This window comes from Pipistrellus kuhlii, unplaced genomic scaffold, assembly GCF_014108245.1.
Source record: "Pipistrellus kuhlii isolate mPipKuh1 unplaced genomic scaffold, mPipKuh1.p scaffold_m20_p_13, whole genome shotgun sequence".
Classification (NCBI taxonomy): Eukaryota; Metazoa; Chordata; class Mammalia; order Chiroptera; family Vespertilionidae; genus Pipistrellus; species Pipistrellus kuhlii.
In genome coordinates, this window is record NW_023425438.1 from 35535897 (window position 1) to 35560129 (window position 24233).

Genomic DNA, 24233 nt, shown 5'->3' on the forward strand with positions numbered 1-24233 from the left:
TATAAAAGAGAAGTAGAAACCTACTGTACCTCAAGGAGATCAGAGGTAAGTGGAGAACAGTTTAGAAGACAAAGAGATAGTCAGCCAGCCAACCAGGCAGACAGACAATAAATATATTGTACATACATACATACATACATACATACATACATACAGTAAGATGGGACAAAAACAAAAAAAAAGTATTGTGCCAAAAGCTCTCGTGTGTATGAGAAAACAAACATTTTAAAAAACTAACCACATATAAAATAAATCAACAGATAATCCCAGCAGGAGATGAAGAGAGGAATGGGGAAGAGGCAACATTAAATGGAAACTTCCTAGCTAACTATTTTGGTTCTTTGGAAATATGCAAGATACCATTTATAACTCACAGATGAAGCATTTTTGCTGACACAATCAGACCTCTTCCTTTATCTAGAGGCTGAAGAGCAAAGACGCAGGGAAGTGGTCCTTCATCACTGAGCAACCTCTGAGGTCAAGGGCTTTCCTAAGAGTTAATTACTAGTCCAGTGAGACAAAGAACCAACCTAGCTAGGAGGGACTAAAAGTTAGAGGTAACCAGAACCTCCCAGAAATAAAATACAAAAGACAGAGCCAAAACTATATACTAAGGATGTCTCTACAGTGAGTGACTATATGAGGTCTCTTTCTTCATAAAGCCAAGACGTAAGGGAAAATTTTTAAAAATTGTTTTATATATATTTAAATGCAAGTAAATATGGTATATAAGCATATATGTAAATGTAAATAAAAGGAAAGTTTATTTATTCCTTTTAATAAGAGGAAACACAAAGTTGTCAAAGAAATGCTATATATTATGTTTATATAACAATAATAACAAATTTGCCCCAGAATCCAGCCAAAAGAAATATCACCCAAATTGCTTTGACCTGCTCCTGCATCAGCCAAGATCACTTACATCACCAGCTTTCTGTTGCCAGATTTTCCTACACCTCAAGAACCTCAGGGTAGGTCAGAATGTCCCTTGTTCTCCTAAACTGATTTCAGATCATTACTTCTTGTTTTTTCATTACTCCTTGTCTCCCTTCCTATTCATTTCCCAACATTCACTGAAGCCTTTAGCATCCCAGTGTCCTCTTTGCCACAGCTCCTGACATGATCCTAGGTGATTTCAAAATCCATAAGGATGACTCATTCCTATATTTCAATTTCTAAATATCTTCACTACAATGACCTTTGGTCTTCTCAACCACCTACATCCATGGCTACACCCTAGACCTTGTCAATAAAAATCTTAAATGTCAATCGTTCACTTTCTGACACAACTCCAGGCCTTCAGTTCTCTCATGTCTCACTCTGGCCTGATCTGTTCTTCAAACTCATCCATCCTCCAGGCTCTGACTGTATTCCCTCTCAATCAATCAACCTGCTCCTTAGAGGACCTTCTCTTCCCAATCTGACCCCATAGTTGACAATCTGGACTTCTCCTTTGATTCCTTTGCACCTGTGGCCTCCCATCACATCTATCCAACCCTGGATCAATGCAAAATCCACCTATTTTGCTCCTAACCCACATCTCCTGTGTTCTACCAGGAAAAAAAAAAAAAAAAAAAAAAAAAAAAAAGAAAAGAAAAAAGAAAAAAAAATAAAGAAACCTTGCAAAATTGCATCAAGTCAATTCATAGCCTGGGTCCTTTACTTGTCCTTGAATAGCTCCGAATCCCGAGCCTCTCAACAACTAAAGAGTCAAGAGTCACTTCAGCCCCATACTCACCATTACCTCAGCAGACCACCTTGCCTCCTTATTCCAGAAAACTGGGGGCATGTGCCATTACTAATTTCAAATTTCTATCTCCCCACACACCCCCAGCCTTCCTAGCACAACCCTATCTATATCCACACTGATCCATTTATCTCCTCCTGTCTCAAGGATGAAATTTCCTCCTTATCCAAAGACCAGTCTTGACCCCATTCATTCATTCACCTATTAATTCACAAATAGTTACTGTCTACTTTGTGGCAGCTATGATTGATTCTAGGCCTGTGAACAAAACAGACAAGCTCAGAAAGTTTAGATTCTAAAGAACGGAGAAAACAAACACAATAAGTAAATTATAGAGCATATAAAGGCAGGAAAGAGGAATAAGGAGAGTGGGTGGAAGGGAAGGTTGAAATTTCTTTCTTTTTTTAAAAATATATTTTATTGATTTTTTTACAGAGAGGAGGAGAGAGGGATAGAGAGCTAGAAATGTCGATGAGAAAGAAACATCAACCAGCTGCCTCTTGCACACCCCCTACTGGGGATGTGCCCGCAACCAATGTACATGCCCTTGACCGGAATCGAACCTGGGACCTTTCAGTCCGCAGACCAATGCTCTACCACTGAGCCAAACCGGTTTCGGCTGAAATTTCTAATAAAATGATCAGAGAAAGACTCTCTGAAAAGGTGACATTTAAGCAAAATGGGTGAGGAAGAGCAAGCTTTGGGGCTACCTAAAGGAAGAGTATTTCAGGCAAGGAAACAATAAGTACAAAACTCTGAGGGGGAGGCGGGAACTGGCCCTGCTTTAAGGAACCATAAAGAAGCCAGTATGGATAAAGTGCAATAACCAAAGAGAAGAGTAATGAACTAGAAAAGAAATAACTAGAAAAGCACAGCACTTTCTAGGCCCACATCAGGATTTACTTTCAGTGAGATTCGGAGTTACTACTGAAGTTCTGAGCAAAGGAATAACATGGAATGATATGCATTTTAAAGAACATTCTGGGTGAGAGAATCCAAGATGGCTGCTCGGGTAGGCAACTAGCCACAGCCGCACACAACAATTTCAACAAAATACAACTAAAATATAAAATGGACATTACCCAGAACTATAGGAAAGTCGACTGACTGGAAATTCTACAACAAGAAGCAAGGAGAAAACCAGAAGGAAGCGCGGAGGAGCTGTAAAAGCCCAAGGTACAGAGACACGCGGCACGCGCGAGAGGACAGAGCCGGAGAGGAGGGAGGCCGAGTGCCTGGCTGGTGGTCCCAAGCGGGAAGGAGAGAAAAGCTCCGACTGTGCTGGGCCCAGCTCCAACTGCTCTGAACCCCAATTCTAGGCCAGACCCCGGGGACCCAGGCTCATCCATAGGGAGCCGGGCTGTAAGGCGGGACTCCGGGGAAGCAGCGAAAGGAGGTCCCGGAGGCGCGCACACTGCGCGCAGAGAAGGGCCGGCCGGCTGTGCCGCGGGATTGCCCTGACGGGAAGGAGACAGGGGCTCCAGACTGCTCTGAACGCCACCTCCAATCCCACTACCAACTGAACTGAACCCCAATATCGGACTCATTGGGGGAGAGCATAGACAGTTTGGCAGCAGGCGAAAATCGAGGACACCTTTCTCTCAGAGGCGCTCGCAACAAGTACTGAAGGACCCTGAGTCTCAGGAGTCGCATAGGGCGGGGCTGATGGAAGCCAAGGCTGTAGGCTCCACCCTGAAACCCCGCCCCATCAGGAAAGCTGCCTGCAAAAAAACCAAATAGATCACAAACAAAAGAAATGGAGGACAAAAAGCGACTGGATATAGAGTTCAAAACCACACTTATAAGGTTGTTCAAGAATCTCCTAGAAAAGGCCGATAAAATAAACTAGACCTATGAGGATATGTAAAGGGATCAACTAGAAATAATAAGGGATCAACAAGAAATAAAGAATACATTGTCTGAAATAAAAAATATTTTATGGAGTCCTAAAAACAGAATGAAAGATCGCAAGAATCAAGTCAAAGATTTGGAACATGAAGAGCCAGAAGACACTCCTCCGCAGACGCAAGAAGGCCAGAGAATCCAGAAAGTTGAAGATAATGTAAGAAACCTCTGGGACAACTTCAAGCGAACCAACATCAGAATTATGGGGGTCCCAGAAGATGAGAGAGAGCAAGATATCGAAAACATACTGAAAGAAATAGTGACAGAAAACTTTCCCCACCTGGTGAAAGAATTAGACTTACAAGTCCAGGAAGCACACAGAACTTCAAACAAAAGGAATCCAAAGAGGACCACACCAAGACAAATCATAATTAAGATTCCAAGAGCAAAAGACAAAGAGAAAATATTAAAAGAAGCAAGAGCAAAGAAGGTAGTTACCTATAAAGGAACACCTATACGATTGTCAGCTGATTTCTCAACAGAAACCATGCAGGCCAGACGGGAATGGCAAGAAATATTCAAGGTGATGAATAGCAAGAACCTACAGCCAAAGATAATCTATCCAGCAAAGCTATCACTCAGATTCGAAAGTCAGATAAAGAGCTTCACTAATAAAAAAAAGCTAAAGGAGTTCATCACCACCAAACCAGAATTATATGAATTGCTGAAGGGGGTTCTTTCAGAAGAGAAAGTAAATAAAGATAAAAATTATGAACAACAAATACGTAACTATCAACAAGTGAATCTAAAAACCAAGGAAACCAAAAAAAAAATCTGAGGAACAATATTAACTGTTGAATATAATAGAATCAGAGGTATGGAAGGGGAGTGAACTGTTTATTCTTGGGGAAAAGAGGAGAGGGGGATGTGGGAAGAGACTGAACATAAACTGTGCACCTATGGATGAGGACAATGGGGGGTGGGGAAAGGGCAGAGGGTGGGGTGAGAAGGGGGGGGGGGAAGGAACATTTGTAATAATATGAACAATAAAAATTTATTTAAAAAAAATAAAATAAAATAAATAAAGAACATTCTGGCTATTGTGTTGAGAGGAGACACAGGTGGGAGAAATAGCTAGTATAATCCTGGCCAATAATAGCTTGACACAGGGAGACAATGGCAGAGAAAGTTAGAAATGATTGGAATTTGGGTGTACTGTAAATGCAGAGCAATCAGGATTTTCTGATAAACTACATGACAGGTAAAGGTTATTGGCCTGAGAATACAGAAGGACCCAATTAAATGACTAGAGGAAAGGTTTTTGACCTGAGGAGCTGTTACAATTCATCTCCCTCAGTCTTCTCTGGAACCTCACTCAATCAAGGAAACTGCCCTCACTCTTGTTTTAATATCTCTATCTCTATTTCTTTCACCTTCTCCTGGTGCCTTCATATCAGCCTATTAATATGCTCAAGCATCTCTTGATCTAGCTGCAACACTACCTCTCCTTTTCTCCTTATTTTCACTTCTTGAAGAAATAGTTTAGATTTGCTGCTCCCACTAATCAATTCACAATTCTTCTGAAACTGCTCTGACAGAGGCCAATGCCACCCCATTGCCCAATTTGGAAGATGTTTTCCAGGTTGGTTTTTTTTTTTAATTTTTTAATTTCTTTAAAAAATATATATTTTAGAGGAAGAGAGAGGAATAGAGAGTTAGAAACATGAATAAGAGAGAAACATCTATCAGCTGCTTCCTGCACACTCCCCTTCCCCCCACTGGGGATGTGCCTGCAACCAAGGTACATGCCCTTGACCAGTCTCAAATCTGGGACCCTTCAGTCTGCAGGCCAACTCTCTATCCACTGATATCAAACCGGTTAGGGCTGTTTTTATTTTTTTAACTTGTATATTTTAACTTGTATATGTTTTTATTGATTTCAGAGAGAGAAAGGGAGAGGGAAAGAAAGATAGAAACATCAATGATGAGAGAGAATCATTGGTCAGCTGCCTCCTGCCCTCCTCTGACTTGGGATTGAGCCCACAACCTGGGCATGTGCCCTGACCTGGAATCAAACTGTGACCTCCTGGTTTATGGGTCAACTCTCAACCACTGAGCAATACCAGCTGGGCTGTTTTCCAGTTTTTATCTACTTTATGAGATGACCACTCTGGAGTAGCTGATTCTCTTCCTTACTCCAACTTGTTAACTCTATTAGAGTCCCATATGTTCAAGACACTGCAGTCTGTTGACTATCTTCGCACCTCTCTGGATAGTCTTTCTCTGTCTTTTAAGAGCTCTCCTTACTAAGCTATCCCTTAAATGTTACTAAATCTAAATTCCACTCTCAATCCATTGCTCTTCTTACTCCTGACTCTTCAAACTTGAGTACAAGTATCACTGCATGAACAGCTTCAAATAAATCAATTGCATAATATTTAACTTCCCTAGGTACTCTTTCCAAAAAATAATCTAATTTCCTCAAATCCCTTATTCCACTTTACCATAAATAACCTTTTAAAAGGTACACCCTTCGCCCAACTCTCACTGCGGTGCATACCCCAGAGTGTGAAAAACACCAGAGCTCTGTATAAACCCACAGGATTTCCTGTATTTCTCTGACACATACATTTCTGTAAGGATGAAGAATGATATTATATGCTTCATCACAGAAATGTGATATATTTGTCCATGTTGGGATGTTCTTAATTCAGATATATAGAACAGTAAGGTGGTAGGAATAAAGACAATTTTAACAGACCCCAAATGAGACGAGTAGAAGCCCCAGTAGAGATCCAGTAGAGATCCAGCAGTCAACCCACAGAATTATGAGAAGTAATAAACTGTTGTTGTTTAAGTCACTGGGTTATAGGGCAGCAAGAGTAGAAACACAGTATAAACTGAGCATATTAAACTCATTACCTTCTTTCATTACACCTGTCTTCTCTCTTTCAATCTTTCTTCTCTTCTTGAATAATGCAGCTCACTTAGTGTCACTGCTATCTCATGTACCCGGGCACTCAAACTAGAAACCTATTATCACTCTTGATTCCAGACTGTTATTCAACCTTTAAAATCCAGTAAAGGACCAAATCCCGATATGACCTCCTAAATATTCGTCTGCACTCTTCTCTCTTATTACCACTCTGCCCCACAGATCCTCATGGTCTCTAATCTAGACCATGGCAACAGCCTCCTGAATGCTCTAGACTCAGCTCCCTAATGTCATCCTTCACAAATCTAACTAAATTGCAAATGTGACCATACCATCTCCCTCTTAAAACTCTAACTGGCTTCCTTATTGCTTAAAGAGAAACTTCAGGCTTACAGGGTCTCTGTGATCTAGACTCTATATTTCTCCTCAGACCTTACCAAGTATGATGCAAACAAAAATTAAAAAGGAAAAGACTGACATACTTGATTGCATAAAAATTAAAAATATCTGCCTGGTAGGTGTGGCTCAGTAATTGAGTGTCAACCTATAAACCAGGTCGTCTCGGGTTGATTCCTGGTCAGGGCACATGCCTGGGTTGCATGCTTGATGCCAGTCAGGGATGTGCAGGAAGCAGCCAATCAATGAATCTCTCTCATTATTGATGTTTCTATCTTTCTCTCCCTCTCCCTTCCTCTTTAAAATCAATAAAAAAAATTTTTAATTGAAAATACCTACAAAACCCCAACTTAAGGTAAATGACAATATAGAAGGAGGTAATATGCTATATATAGAGACCTTAAATATGTAAAGAATGTCTATGAATCATTAAAAAAGATGAATGCCCTAACAGGAATATGAGCAAAGAAACATAAACAAAGAATTCACCATAGAAGAAATATAAAACATAGAGAGAGAGAGAGAAGAAAGGAAGAAAGAACAAATGAACACATCCAATCTCATAAACAAGAAACACTTCTGGTGGAAGTATATATTGGTTTAATTTTCCTGGAGGCTATTTGTAACATGTATCAAAAGCTAAAATATGTGTATCTCTTGATCCAGACATTTCATATCCAGAAATTTTTTCTAAGGAATAGAATAAGTACTCAAAAGACTTAAAAAAATACTTGTGGTTATTTTGAAATAGCTACAAATAACCCAAATGTCTAGCCCTGGCAGATGGCTGAGTTGGTTGGAGCAATGTCTATATACCAGAAAGGTTGCAGGTTGGATCTCTGGACAGGAAACATATGGGAGGCAACCAAAATATGTTTCTTCTTCATCATTGGTGTTTCTATCTCTCTCTCTCCATCTCCCTTCCTCTCTGAAATCAATAAAAATACATTTTAAAAATAATGATAATAATAATAATAATAATAATAATAAATATCAAATGGTAACTCATTATCACTCAGAACTCAATCTTTTTTTTCTAAAACATGAGGAATAAAAACTGGTACCTGTGCCAAAAGGCATAAAGCCCATGCATAGCAGCTCATGTACTTTAATCACAGACAAGACCTTCAAACTGTCAGTAAGCATCTTTATTATTAATTTAAATATATTTTATTTATTTTTTTAGAGAGGAAGGGAGAGGGATAGATAGAAACATTGATGGGAGATAAACATTGATCAGCTGCCTCCTGCACACCTCCTACTGGGGATGTGCCCACAACAAGGAACATGCCCTTGACCGGAATCAAATCTGGGACCCTTCAGTCCACAGACCGACGCTCTATCCACTGAGCCAAGCCGGTCAGGGCAGCAACTATCAGGACAGTTCTAACAAACAGTCATCTAGTTTCAAATCCACAGATTAAAAGTGGCAAATTAGAGAAGCACTTATTCAGGAAGGCACATGGACAGCAGCAAGAAGTGACAGCTGACATTCTCATAAGAAAGGAACCAGAAGACACTATAAAACACCAATCTGAAATTCAAAAAGCCATAGTAACTCAGAGCCATTTTACTCAGGAGCAAACTACCTTACCCATATCAAGCAAACATCCTATTCACTCTATAACAAAATAACATTCTAATAACAATGAATTTGAGAAATAAAAGAACAGTAAGATGTTAGAATTGGAAAAAGACTTCACCATCATCTAGTCTTCATTTTACAGACGGAACCTGATGGCCAAAGTTGGAAAGCAATTTGTCCAGAGGACAGAGCATGGTTGTCAACGACAAGGTTCAGATCAGGAGTACTTTCCACCTATATTATGCTGCCTCTGTAGCATTTAATCTAGAAAACAGAAAATATATACTGTATTTTTTTTTAATCCTATGTATTTTTATAGGATTTCAAAATTGATTAAATCTCAGGGGTCAGAAAAACCTCTTTCCATTATGAGTCATCTCAAATATTCTCTCCATATGACCAAGCCATCTCTGTCAGTTCTCTCATTCAGCTTAAGGAACTCCTCCACATCCTTCCCTATACTCTTTAAACCCCCAAGTCAACTCCCAGCCTGCAGTATTTAAAAGAAAACAGAAGCCATGAAGCAAGAACTCTCTCAACTTAACAAACCCCATCAGTTTCTTTTTGTACCCATTCTTGCTCCTCTTTCTTCCAGGTCAGTTAATAAAGTGCTCTTTCTCCAAAGTCATATGACTTTCTCCAAAGTCATATCCTCCACCTGAGCTCATGATTCCATCCATTACCTCCTCAGCACTATTCCACAAGAATTGCACCCCCCTCCCAACTCGTACTGTATCTTTAAACTCCTCCTCTCTGCTTAATGTACTCAACAATATTCCACCCTTAAAAATAAATTCCTGCCCTGACTGGTTTGGCTCAGTGGATAGAGCATCGGCCTGCAGACTGAGGAGTCCCAGGTTCGATTCCAGTAAAGGACATGTACCTTGGTTGGGGAACATCCCCAGAAGGGGGTGTGCAGGAGACAGCTGATTGATGTTTCTCTCTCATCGATGTTTCTAACTCTCTATCCCTCTCCCTTCTTCTCTGTAAAAAATCAATAAAACATATATTTAATAAAATAAAAAAAAATTCCTCCCTGATTCAGTGTCTACCCCTTCCCATTCACTCATTTCACTGTTACCTGGATTTCACTTCATTGATTGACTTACACATTGCTCTAACAAAAGTAATGAATAATCTCTATATTTCCAAGTCCAATAACCCTTTCTAATTTTTAACCCTCCCTAGTATCCACATCCTCCCTTTTTTTCTTTTTCTTTTCATTTTTCTTTTTTACCTGGTTCAAAAGGAAAGAGGTTTATTCAGGTGCCACTACCTGGGGAATAGTGGATTCCCATCTCAAAGACCATCCATACCTTCCTTCCTTTAAATCTATTTGATATTCATTTTCATCATCCCCTCTCTCCTGATTCTACATGTATGTCTTTGATCATTTCTTCTGTCTTCTTCATGTGCTCATTCATTCATTCAACTGGTTTTCACTGAGCTCCTCAAATGTGCCAGGCACTACACTAGATACTAGGAATATAGCAATAAAGTGAATCAAGGTCTCTGCTTTTACAGAGGTGAAATTCTAGTAGAGAGAGATAATAAGATGAAAACAAGTTGATACATGCTACCTGGCAAAATAAAACATAATGGATTCCTTATACTGGATGATCAAGGAAGGCTTTTCTTCCTTTAGTAGAATTTGAACAGGGAGAAACAGGTGCCTATCTATAGTCTAAAAGCTACACTCAGTGATCAATTTTAGACATCACTTCTGTAGATTCAACTTATGACTAAGCTGCAAGAGCCATATGGATAAGCCTTTTAAAAACTATATCCTCCTTGCCTTGCCTGGCATTGCTCAGTGGTTAGACTGTCAGCCCTCACACTGAAGGGTCACGGGTTTGATTCCAGGTCAAGAGCACATACAGGAGTTGCAGGTTCAATCTCAGCCCTGGCCAGGGCACATATGGGAGGACAACCAATCGAGTGAGATTGATGTTTCTCTCTCTACCTCTCTCACCCTTTCACTCTCTCTAAAAATCAATGGGGAAAAAATATCCTCTGGTGAGGATTAATAAAACAAAACAAAACATATCCTCCTTAATAAATTAAAAGTCTCATGTCCTCTCCCACCCCACTTCTTTAATATGCCTCCTAAGAGGGTATACCACGGCTCCCCATCCTCGTTGAGTTCTCTCCTTTCCTGGCTGGACCTGAGGTTTGTCTGTGCTTTTCAAATTATATTTCCCCCTCCTATCTATCCTCCCTGCTCCCATGCTCAATATCCCAAATACATGTTGAGAATCACTACCCTAATTTCCTGTGGGTCAACAACCATCACAAGCTAGAAAATATTAGAATTTTTGACTTCTGACCCAATAATTTCCTTTATCTTCACAATATAATATTTAAATCATTTTAGAGTTCCTTTATATAGTTAACATAATTATATCTTATATCTCTATTTTTGAGATTGATAGTATTAGGTTCCCATAACTGAATCCAATCAATAAAGAAATTTACATGTTTTTCTGGAAGGTGTTCCACTTAGCTTTGAATTTTATAATTTTCAACTTTTCCAAAAACCTAGAAGATTCAATAGTTCTTATTGCAATAGTGTGCCAAACATAAATCTACTATATATTATTGAAATAGAGATAACAGATGTCTGTAGGTTTCAAATATGTTTTGTCTCTAGTGTCTGATCAGTGAATCTGAATTAGTACTGGTTTAATGTATTATTCTTTCAATTTATTTATTCTCCAGTACCCATTGTTTCAGTGTTCAAATTTAAGAGTCCTGAACTGGATACAAAATAAACCTAAGATCCACACCCTGCCTCTAAGAACCAATTATCTAATCCTAGAAAGTAGATACAAATGAAATAGTTTAACAGCAAAATAAAACTTTGAGATTATGGGCCCAAAACAGTCAGCATAGACAAGCCAGAATGACAGGAATCCAAAGGATAGGAGGCTAAATGGATCACTTGGGCAGGTGCTCTAGGACAAAGGTTAGGTGGGATTAAGATAGGTGGTGAGGAAAGGGAGGGCATCCCAGGTGCAGGGAACAATGAGAGTAAAGCTCTGGAAAGAACTAAATCCACGGTGCATGGTGGGTGAGGAGGGCACGGGCCTGAATGAAGCAGAAGATCTGTGTTAGAGCACCAGAATTTGAAGATGGAAAGGCAGCTGGGGTCAGACATTCCTCAGGGGCAGAGTCACCCATCATAACTAATAGCAACTTGATAGTTTGGGGAAATTTTCCTAAAAGGTGGGGTAGGGGGAATCAAACCACAATATCTATCTGAGACTCTCTCTCTTCTCTTTACTCCTCATTCTGGGTTTTACGAATACTAGATAGATAGCCTCTGATATATATATCCAAGACTCTAGCTTCTCCAGTTTATACACACAGCAAAACAAATATTGCCTGATAAAAACAAAATTCACACAACCAAATTTTAAGAGTTATCATTTACAGACTGCTAACTTTATGCTAGCCAGGTGTCGGCAACCTGCGGCTCTTTTTGTTAAGTGAAAAAATCCTTTTTCTGCATGATTCGGTATATAGCATTAAGGTAAGAAACAATATATGCAGTGTTATATTTGTTTTAAATGTCGCAATGGTTTTGCGGCTCCCAGGTTTGTTTTTTTTTTCCTTCGAAAACAGGTCCAAGTGGCTCTTTATGTCTTAAAGGTTGCCGACCCCTGGACACTATCTTAAGTGCTTTGCGTAATTTCATGTAATCCTTACAACTATCCCCTTTTATTACCCACATTTTATAAATGAGAAGCCTGGGTCTTAGTAAGTTGCCAACATTACAGGGACAGGTCCATATGCTGCCTACCTCCAATTCTCATGCTTTTAAAGCACCACACTTGGTGATAACTTTGAAAGTCTTCTCTGAAGGAGAACATCATAGTGCTCCCTTTTTTTCAGAGGGAAGAAAGACAGTACTGGATATCAGGTTTTCCCCAATCATTACCGAGTTACACCTTTTGGTCAAACCAAGACTCTTTCCATTGCCAAAAGGCCAGGTACAGTTATTTCTTCCAATACTTCCCACCACATCACCATCGAGATTCCCAGATGTCTAAAAATAGTAGAAGACAAACAAAGGTCTGAAGAACAGGGTGGACTACTAAACCCGTAAGATTATCAGCACTTCCTGAATCAACAAGATTCACTGACCAGGGAAAAATGTGAGTCAAGTGTACAAGCAGGAACCCTGACACCTCTGTAAGGGTAGCTCAGGCCCCAACCCTCCAAGAAGAGCCCAACTGATGAGGCCTGAGTCCTCTTCTTTCTTCCTATCCCCAAAGGGTAATCAAATTTCCATTTTGTTCCCAAATTCCTGCTCAATAGAAGCACAATAGTCATTCTCTCGTCCTAAAGGTCCCAGCACAAGAACTGTAGGCATCCTTAAAGACAGGCAACAAACAAATTACATGGCATCATACTGCTTTCTTCACGATTCCAGTCCTCGATGAAAGGCAGCATTATTGAAGATCGTTTTAATTATAAATGATAATTTAACATCAATGCTGTGCTTGGCCCTCTAATATAATAATATAGGGATGCCATATACTCTTTCATCCAATAATCTCTCAGCTCTTCAGAAATCATAAATAACAAAGCTTCAATTGGCATTGCTGTCCATCATCTGCCAAGCTTAACTCAAGCCCAAGGAGAAAACTGACCAGCTCAAATTCATTCCCTCACAGCAGACCTTAAATGAAATTCCAAATGTTTACTCCTTCAACTTTATTCCAATCTGAGGAACCCACCCTCTGCCAAGGTGGAAGTCTCAGTTATAGGACTTCTCTTTCCTAACAATTGTCCGTAACTCAACAGAACAGAGGTTAATGTATACGTAAGAGACTAAATAATAAAGATACAGTAACAGACTAAAAATAACTAAGACAATAATGGAGGGAGAAAGTAGGCACAAAATGGTGCAGCCACTGTTGTCTTAACGTGCTAATATTTGTTATTCCTGAATGATTCAAAATCATATAGAATAGGCTTTTTTGCTTTGAGTATAAACACAGGACGTATGATTTATTTATGAAGGCAATTTTGTTCCTCAAAAGAGACCAAAGATGTTGCAATACTTGCTCCAACTTTACTAAGAATATAACCTATGCAAAAGCACTGAACTCGATCTTCCCTAAAAATGGTTCCTCGAAGAAGGGAGTCTTAAGATTGTTACGAGCAATCCATCTTCACAGTCTTTCTTAATCATTTCCTTCCTCACTGATCTCCTTCCCATCAACCCTTCCAGAATTGGAGACTACACCACACTCCTCAAAATACCAATAGCTATTATCTTGTACTGTGCACTTAATTTCTTGTGTGTTGATCATCATGTCAACTAGGAGGGCAGGAGTCAAGTCTTCTATTACTTCTCCATTTGTCATGGCAAGATTATTTAAATAGCCACTGGTGGCACATGACTACTTTATTGGACAGCACAGCCCTGGACCATTAATAGAAAACCGCTATCTCAAAACATATAGCTCCCAGCAAGCAGTGCACTTTCTGTTTTTGTGTCTTTGGCCATGTTATTCTCTCTGCCTAGAATGTTCTCTCAGCCTTATCTACCTACTAATAAATTCTTATTTTTGAAGACATACCCCAAATATCACCTTTCTTTAGCTCTCCCTAACTACTCCTCATCCCATTAAACTAATTGCTCCCTCACATCTGTTCCACTAGGGTCAGTGGTCGGCAAACTTATTAGTCAACAGAGCCAAATATCAATAGTACAATTAAAATTTCTTTTGAGAGCCAAACTTTTTAAACTTAAACTTCTTCTAATGCCACTTCTTCAAAATAGACTCACCAGGCCATGGCATTTTGTGGAAGAGCCACACTCAAGGGGCCAAAGAGCACCATGTGGCTCACAAGCTGCAGTTTGCCAACCATGGCCCTAGGCCTTTTATATCCTTAGAGCTATTGGCTCATGTGTCTGAAGCTCTACAACTGTGAGCTTAAAGCAGAGTAATGTCTTGTTTATCATTGTATGATGTCCAGCACATAGTGAGTGCTCAACAAGTTATCAAATGTGGCAATGAATGAATCAACCAACCCTGATCTCCCAATTTATACTGCAGTGTTCCTTCCACTTCACCAAAAAGTGGCTCCACAAATGTACTGAAAGCTACTCTTTGCTACTTCAAAGTGCTAGATGCAATTCAATAGATACCACTTCTATTATTATTGTTTGGCCCTATAAGATACAGATATCACAATTATTTCTTAAACCGTTCAGAAAGCACTTTTCCTTGGAAGAATAAAGATGAAGGTACATGATGGTGTTGGTGTCCCCCCCATTTTTTTGTTTTTGTTTGTTTTTGAGTGGCTTTTTGCTGTTGTTGTTAATCCTTGCCCAAGGATATTTTTCCATTGATTTTTAGAGAGAGTGGAAGGGACCGGGAAAAATAGGAAGAAACATGTGAGAGACACACACATCAATTGGTTGCCTGCCGCTGACTCAGGCCAGAGATCAAGCCTGCAACCTAGGTGAGTGCCCTTGATCAGAAGCAAGCAAACCCACTACCCTTTAGTCTGTGGGCCAAAACGGCTAGTGCAGTCCCCTTTCTTAAGTGTCAACTTTCAAATACTACAAGTTCAAATGACTGCTCTGATGCAGTAATTTGTTTTCATATGCACCTTATTAATATTTATCAAGCTTTTTCTAGATACTCTACATGCAGTCTCAGCTACTGCAGTACAAGTGTATACCTCCCCCATACCCTCCCACTCAAAACCCATGTGAAACTATTTATCTCATTAAATGAGCATGACTTTGTTAAAAAGACCAAAGGAAAGACTCTGACCAAGCAAATGCTTATTCTGGATTTCACTTCTGAATTCTGGATTTCGCTATATTTAGTAAAGTTATAACTATCATTATGCCCGAAGCCAGGAAGAAGACACCATTCACAAACCACCCCCTGAAAATCTGCAGTTGCCACCAAAAAAACCAGACTTCCCAGCAAGGCAGAGACATCTGAAGTGGGAAAGATTAAACTGATGTTTGCGTCACGAGAAGGCCTCAGGTGCTTCTAACTAACCTCTCTGCCTGGTGCTGAAGCTCTCGAGAACTTTATTTCCTTTTCTTCTTTCTCCAACATACCTTCTGCTCTGGTCAAACATCATCATTTTCTCCCGACAATGCCTCATATATTCTTTAAGATCACTCCATAGGACAGTGGTTATCTAACTTTAGCCTCAATCAGAATCACTGCAGGAACTTGTTAAAGCCCTACACTCATGGCTTATGGAGTAGGCCTGAGAATTTGCATTTCTTATAAGCTCCCAGGTAATGCTAATGCTCCTGATCCAGGCTTCATGCTTTAAGAATTGCCCATAAGAAAACAGAGATTCTAGAGAGGTTTAAAATGTCTTATCTAAGGTTTCACAACTAGTAAAGAACAAATCCAGAATTTCAATCTAGATATGCCTGACTCTACAGTGCTGGTAACCATACTATGGTATTTGTGAATGTTTGTCTTGTGTTCCCAAATTCCCTGGCAGCTCCTTAAAAACACACATTAGATCTTCTTATATCCATACTCTCAGAATCTACGTGTCTCTGTACGTGGTAGGTGCTACACAAATACTTTGTATACTGGCTCCTAGAGCCACAAATTCAAACTCAATTTTAGAGAAAGAACATAAAGAGGGCAGCACTGCCAGACCTGGTTTTACATGAGACACTCGCTCTCTTGTCACTCTGAGTCTTTGTCCATGATGTCACCACACCTGGATAACTCCTACTCATTCTTCAGTCTGTTACTTCCTGCAGAAAGCAACTCTTAGTTCCCTATATTGGAGGCCACCCTAAGTTTAACTCCATTCTAACTGCCTATTTTCCATCTCTCAAAGCTGGGGTTTATAAACTCCAGCATCTAGTTCTGTATCATATCCCAGACCCTGGCACAGTGCCTGGCACATCATAGACACTCAACGTTTGCCGAATGAACGAATGAATGAATGAACGAATGCAGAACTGCAAACCCTAAGTTCCACTTTAAAATATAATGCATGATGTGCAGTTCTCAGGGTTGAATTCTGGAGCGGGGAGGGTAGCCTTGACAATAAAGACCAATTTTTCCTTTTCTCTTTCCCATCACCCAGAATCTCAGAACAGGCACTGCTTAGGGTGGCACTGTCCACAATGGGGCAATATGGGAGCTGAACAAAATGCTCTTGGGTGAGCAGAGGCCATTCTGAGAGAAGGAAAGAGCTCTGCACCCCATCATTCCTCCTCATTTGTCTCTCCTATACTCCTCCTTCTCTCCATCCCACTGCAGTCAAGGGCTTTGGCACGGGAATGAAAGAGACAGATCAAACTGAAGGGTGCAGATCTGGCAGCGGGCACAGAAGCATCTCCCATCCTGCACCAAAGCTCACAAGGAAAGATCCAGAGGGACAGTGACTCAGGCCCCAGATTAAGGACAGCTAGAGCAGCAATGAAAATGGAAAAGAACAACAATTTCACACACAAAAAAAACACGTTGTCAGCCTTTTTTAAAATGGTGTTTCAAAGTAAGGCTTCAACCCTAACCCCGGAAAACTGGGCCCAGCTGAATCCACTGCTTAGACAAGCTGAGAGCCAAACACAGCTTCTTCCTCCTCCCAACCCACCCGCCTGCAACACTCACCATGACAGGCATTTCCCAGGGCCGGGTTGGAACACTTGCTTCAAGCTTAGCTAGCAAAAAGGCTCCTTCCCCAGTTAGACGGGTCCCCCACCACCACCATGTTGCAGTCATAGAGGCCTTCCCCATCCCCCATCCCTTCTCAGCAGATAACACAACCTACAGCAGGTTGGCCCCATCCAATTAGTTTGAATAGCTGTGTGCCAAGGAAATTGCTGCTTTTATTAAAAATAAAAGCACACTAGGCAGGCAATGGGCTGTAAAGAGTCTGGCATAATTATGAAGGTCGATGTTAAGGTTACCAAAAGAGATATACAAAGATTTCCAGAGGCCTGGGGAATAAAGATGTAGATTTAGATATAGATACGGAATTTACACGGCAAACACAGCAGCTCTAAATACCATCTCCAATAGAGGAAAAGCAAAATAAGATGTCACTCACAAATAGTTCTTTTGGTATTAAAAAAAAAAATGTTTAACCTAAAACTGAAGGAAGAGGGGCCTTACTGATTGGTCTCAAAATAACTACATTCATTTCAGGTAATTTCTGTTATCTTACCTACATCCTGGGGACCTGATTACAGTTGGGTCAGGAAACCTTGTCAAATCCACCAACAGCCTTAGCTCATGGCAGTGGGAAAGTTGGGGAGAAGAAAGAGAAGGAGAAAAACCCTCTTTCAGCCCTCACATCAATTATTTCAAGTTTTAGCAGGATGACAAGACCACCACCTTCATCGTATGCGAAGCTTCTCACTTTCACACGTACGGTGGGTCTTCTCGTCTGATTCTCATTAATTCAGTGAGACAAACAAGACTTGGTTTGTCAATGTTTTTTTTTTTTTAAATAAACGAAAAGGCCCACTGAGGTAAACAATGTCCGGCAACCTCCCCCCCGCCCCATAAACCCTGTCACTCTCCAATCTCAGTTTTCAATTTCTCAAGGGCAATGATTCACAGGGCAAGGGAATGAGAAAGGGAGGGTCAACTGGTGAAAAAAAAAAATACAAAACCCATTCATACAGGGGCAACAACTAAGAAAACAGCATCTTGCTGCATCAGCGCAAGATTTTCACGTAGGCGCCCTCGGTCCCACCGTACCTTCCGCCAGCACCTCGTCCACCGTGACCTGCTGCCGCCCGATGCCAAAGACCCTTCCGATGTAGCCGCTGCCCAGGCCCGAGGTGCTGCCCCCTCCTCCGCTGGAGCCGGAGCCCAGGCCAGAGCCGCCCTGCTCTCGCCGGGAGTCGAAAAACTTCTTCATCTTGCGGATAGGAAAGCACTAAAACAAAACACCGACAGCTTCTAGGGTCTTTTTTTCTTTTCGTTTTCTTTTTTTCTTTCTTTTTTTTTTTTTTAAGAAAACAAGAGATCCAAGGATTTCTTCTCGGATTTCAGCTCGGAGAGGGAGCCACCCGAATCCGGCCGTGGGGGTGGGGGCGGAGGGAGGATGCCTATAGGAATATGCGTGTCAATCGCGCGGCGGCCCGTCCCCTCCTCCTCTAGAGAAGGATTCGTATAAGTTTAAACCTGTGATGACAGAGGGGGAGAGAGAGAGAGAGAGAGAGAGAGAGGATGAATCAGGAACACACACTTAAACACACTCAACTCCTGAGTCCTACGGGCAGCCAAAGCCATCATCCTGGGCAGACCAGGGAAGACGCTCCATGAATTTTCTAAACGAGAAAAAACGCTGGGGCTGAAAAAGCGTCCCCAAATCCCCAACCCCTCAAGCCAGAGACCCTGTGCCCAGGGGTCGGAGAAAAAAAAGAAGGAATTCGGGCCGCCGACTCAGCCCGGCACTGCCCACCCCCGCCCCCCGGCTCCCCGGTCTCTCCCCGCCGCCCCGCGAGGCAGCATCCCGGCGGCACCCACTTGAGATGGCTCGACGGCGGGCGCCCAGCTACCAGCCCCGCAACATTGTCACGGCGCCGCGGGGCGGCCTGCGTCGGCGAAAGGAGGCGGCGCTGCAGCAAGAGCCGGGGCCGCGTCGGGCACCCGCCCGCCCACCAGCTGATCCCCGGAGCGCCCGGCGGAGACTGACCCGCCGCCCCTCCCCCGCGCGCGCTCCCGCCCGGCTCCAGCCGCCCAACCAGGAAGTGAACCGCCGCCGGAAGTGCCTCTCGCAGCGGCGCGGCGGCGCGGCGGCGCGGCCACCGGTCAGTGGCCCTCTGGCGGCCGCCGCTCTGTCGCGATAGGCGGGGAAGGGGTCGTCAGAAAGAAAGGGAGAGAAGAAACCGGGGGGGTCTACGAGCAGAGAAAGTTTTTAGGAAAGAACGCCGATATTCCCCCCAACCCCCCGAGCCGCAGAGCACCATGGGAAATGTAGTTCGGCTCAGCCCCGCGGCTGGACTACAATTCCCAGGATGCCCTGGAGGAGCCAGCGAGGCGGTGGCGGTGGCCTCCTCCGCCGACCTCGAAGGTGGTTAGCGGGGTGGTGCATTCGTGGGGATTCGGTTATTTAAACACACATCCGGTAAAGGGGCTGCCAGGGACTAAGTGTTTCCACCCTGCTGTGTGGCCCACCCTTCTGGAGCCATCTTATTTGCGGCTTGACCTTCCTGCACCAGGGGCTTGTGTGGTTTGCAAACGGATCGAGGCTGACACTTGAAGGACGCGGCTTAACCGCTGACCCTCCAGGCGGTCCTGCGGGGCTTCCCGACGTCACCTGGGCGGAAGGTGGAAGACGGAGCGTGATCGGAAAAAAAAATTTGCTGGCAGTTAGTACCAGGGCCACACCCCAACTTAAATAAAGCCAGTATCCTTCCGTCCCCAACCTCAACAGCCGATTTGGCTCCCAGATGTTATTGCGAACCGGCTCGGCGGTCAGCTCTGAGCTGTGCGCTGTGACGACGCCTAATGCAGTGTCCCGTTTGAGGATCTGCAGGCGAGACTCAAACCGAGAAACTTGAAGGGTGTGTGTAGGACAGATCCTAGGGTACCAGGAGATCCGACCCCAAACTTGGGCTCGTCTAGCCGACGTTGACCCTTAATTCTTCCACCCATGCTGTTGCTAACCCCTTTCCACACAAGAACCCCAGGCTGACCTGTTCGTGTTCTCTCTCTCCCTCTCTCTCTCTCTCTCTCTCTCTCTCTCTCTCTCTCTCTCTCTCTCTCTCTCTCTCTCTCTCTCCCTCTCCCTCTCCCTCTCTCTCTCTCTCTCTCTCTCTCTCCCTCTCTCTCCCTCTCTCTCCCTCTCTCTCCCTCTCTCCCTCTCTCCCTCTCTCTCCCCCCCTTCTCTCTCCTTGGTGCTTATTTTACCCTAATTTCATCTGAGTGCCGAGGGTGGGGTGTACAATGTGATTTGCGTCTATCAAATGCATAAGATTTGCAAGGCCGGTCGGTAGCCTTCTCCATCCCTGGATTTCCTGATAGATGATGTCAAATCCTTGCTCCCCTTTTTTTTATCCCCCCACCCTCGCAAAAAAAAAAAAAAAAATCCATGATTTTTCGAACCCCTGAATATAGGTTATTTCTCACCTCTGCCCACTCTCCCCATCCCTAATCTTGCGACAACCCTATTAGCTTGTAGTTCGTCCCAGATTTTTTTTTCAGCAGGCATTTGAGAAGCGTGGAGAAGGGTGCTCCAGGAAAAAAAAAAAAAATGGTGCTTGCTTTTTTTAATCTGAATATTGAACTGAGCTGTGACTGGGCTGGCAACGGTGTTGCTGCTGCTGCTTCCCCTTCCTCCCCCTCTTTTTCTCCTTCTCCCTCTTATCCTTTTCCTCCTCCCTGTTTCAAGTAGTGCCACTGAGGTTAAACTTCCTGTGTAAAGACAGCATCTTTTCTTCCAAAGGGAGTCAATGTTGTCACCTCGGTTCACAAATTCACGCAGCCACCTCCACGGGAGAACGCAGCACCTGCTAAAACAGCCCCTCCGCCCAAGCCCACGGAGGCATGTTCTCTGCACTTGCCTTAAAAGGCCGGATTTCGGCTAAGGAAATTTGGAATAGACCTTAAAATAGATGGGAGAGCTCATTTAGAATTAGATTCATTGACCTCCATTTTTCTCTGCCTCTATTGATCTCGGCTGTCTTTTTTTAAAGAAGCTCGGTTGGGTCCTAGAATCTGTTGCTATCTTTTTACGTTTCTAGACTTTACTGTTACCAGACTAGGCCAGATTTACACAAATCCCAAATCTCACTTCTGAGACACAAAAACTCATTTTTATCCGGTAGGATTAAGGCAGATAACATGTATTTATGGGTACCCACCTGGATGCTTTGATCAGAATCTGAGGGCGGAGGTTATGAAAAAAGAAGATAATGTGGAATCTAATGCACCAAATAAGCTGTTGAACAAAATAGATCCAGAGACATAGAAGCATGGAACAGTGTTGAATCCCAGAAGAATGGTGGGGGTGAGTGGGTGGGGGGAAGAGAAAACTAAAGAATTTGTCTGCATAATGCATAACCCATGTATATAGACAGCAGGAGGGTGGTGGCGGGCAATAAGGTGTGAACCAGGGGGACTGTAATACTTTCAACAATAAAAATTTTTTAAGTAAATACATAAAAACTATAGATTAAAAAATTAGAAGACTCGCTTTTGCCTTTCATTCTCTCAGAGGCTAATAGCAATTATAATTTTTTAAAAAATAACACTGTTTTTAATGCTTTATATATATTATTTAATCCTCACAACAGCCCTATGAAATAGGGTTCTATTATTATACTCATTTTATAGATGGTGAACTGAAGCATAGAGATAAGTCACACACAGAGTAACTGGCAAAGCCAGAACTCAAACTCAAACATCTTGGCTTCAGAACACAGTGTTTAACTAGCTGGATAAAACTGCCCAGTTAAAAAGAGCAAACATAAACTGATTGACATATTTGAAAATAATTGGAAACATTATTTTGAGCAGCATGGGACCAGGACACAGGAAACCTCTGCCACTCCCGAGCTGTGCTCCTAGACCACTGAGATCTCTGGACCTATTTTCTCAGCCATAAAACCAGAGCTCTCTTTAACTCTTGGTAATTCTTTAGCTCCTGAGAACAAAATAATAACAGATCAGCCACTGAAATCTCAAAACTTCTATCACGTTTACTTTCTGTATAATTTGTCCTACCCTGTTTTTCATTCCCATTCAACTGTTCATGTATCTTTATCTCCCCAACCAAGTTCCTCAAGGTCAGGGAACAGCCTTCTACTTACCTCCTTGGACATTCAATACAGTAGTTTAAATAGAGTGTATTCTTACCAATACTCAAGCCAAATAATTAACTTCAAATTAAATGTGACACAGAAGAGAGCAATCTGATTAAGGTGGAAAAGGTTGATTTGAGGTATTCTGGGCTAAGTGAGCTTTTGAACTTGGTCTGGAAGATACTGTGGATAAATACCAATTAAAGGAAACTGACACTATTATCTCCCACATGCCAGTTACTGTATTAGCGCTTATCATGTAGTTTAGTCCTCATGGATATATCTCTGTGAAGTATATACTATTATCTATTATATCCAAATAGATACTATTATTCCCAGTTTTATAGATGAGCAGTAAAGATTTTATTAGTAGCAGAGAGATGTGCATGATTTGTTAAGTTTGGAAGAAATTATTTGACCTGTGATATAGCTAAATCATGTCACAGTACGCCCTGGGCTTGCAAATGTGTGGTGCATCCTTAGGGGAATCAAAGTGAAGAGGACCAGTATTAATTAAAGACCACACTCTGTTGGCTATTTAATCATATCATCCAGCTTTCGCAATGCACTTATGAAGTGTGTATTTTATTTTGTCGATGTGGAAACGGGCTGAACAGGTTGTCAACAGAGCCTGCAAAGGTCTGACCTTTTTACTAGACTAAGCTCCCAGAACTCAGAGAAACAGTTTACTTACTAGCTTACCAATTTATTTCAGAAGACTATAACTCAGTTATATTCAAATCCTGACTGACCTCAAAACTCACGTCATTGTCACTGCACCAAGTAGTCTATGTTGCCCTCTGGTAGTCCAGTGGGATGTATTAGAAATGCAATTATCAGGCCCTTCTCAGATCCACTGAATGGAGAAGGGGGGCTCAGGAGCAGTAATCTCTTTTCAGTATTTTCTGCATTTAGTTTCCTTACAAATACCCTTTAGCTTGCCCATCTTTCTTTGATTCTTACCTACCTGATTGCCAGCTCCCTCCTTTCCTCTCATACGTATGTTTCATCTATTATTTCTCTCTCTTTTTTAGTATTCACTTTTCTTGATTTATTTATTTATTCGTTTATTTATTTATTTAGATATATTTTTTACAGAGAGGAAGGGAGAGGGACAGAGAGTTAGAAACATCGATGAGAGAGAAACATCCATCGGCTGCCTCCTACACAGCCCCTACTGGGGATGTGCCCGCAACCATGGTACATGCCCTTGACCAGAATCGAACCTGGGACCCTTTAGTCTGCAGGCCAACTATCCACTGAGCCAAACTGGTTAGGGCTCTTGATTTATTTTTTTTATTGCAAATATCAGTTGATGCTTTTTTCAGAAATTGCCTTTAGTAAATCTTGCTTGAGAGAGTAGCCTTCTGCATCTTGTGTACTGAGTTTTCCTTTTATAATGGTGTAGAATCTTTTCATAAACGTTTGAAGGTTTTCCCCTTTTTAATCATCTTTAGATAAGCAGTATTGTTATGAGTCTTAATTTTTTTTTTGAGTCATTGAGGAATTTTAATTTGTTGTTGAGAGAAGCTAATGGACATCTAGCCAGATACCTTCTTAAATTGGAACTCAGCCTTTTCACGTTGGAAATCTGTTGTATTGACTAAAATGAGCGCATTCAACAGTGAACTAAGATATACTTGTTATAACTGACATAAAAATAGAGTTTCCTGAAATGAAACCTAATGTGGATTTCATCCACACAAGCATGAAATCTAGGACTCTAGTTTCAGTACTTCAGGACTGTTTGCCTGAGCAAACATTCTTTAATACCCAAGTAAGAATGTCCTCCTATAAGTCTTATTCTGACTCCTTAGATTATAATGATGATACTCAAAGTGTGATCTATAAATAAGTGCCAGTTTTTAAATTGTTTATTACTGGTCCACAGTAAGTGTAGAAATTCAGAATAAACATTTACAGTAGGTAAATTACATATAATTTACAATCT

General features: G+C 41.8%; 1 protein-coding gene across 28 annotated transcripts in view; it reads right to left on the reverse strand.

Moving 5' to 3' along the window:
* Positions 1-18393, reverse strand: part of AAK1 (AP2 associated kinase 1) — a 140512-nt gene extending 122119 nt beyond the window's left edge. For all 28 annotated transcript variants that reach the window (XM_045580854.1, XM_036435607.2, XM_045580847.1 and 25 more), the window contains exon 1: positions 18231-18393. In XM_045580854.1, coding sequence (XP_045436810.1) covers positions 18231-18393 — 163 coding nt within the window. The remainder of the gene's footprint in view (positions 1-18230) is intronic.
* Between the last annotated feature and the right edge of the window lie 5840 nt (positions 18394-24233).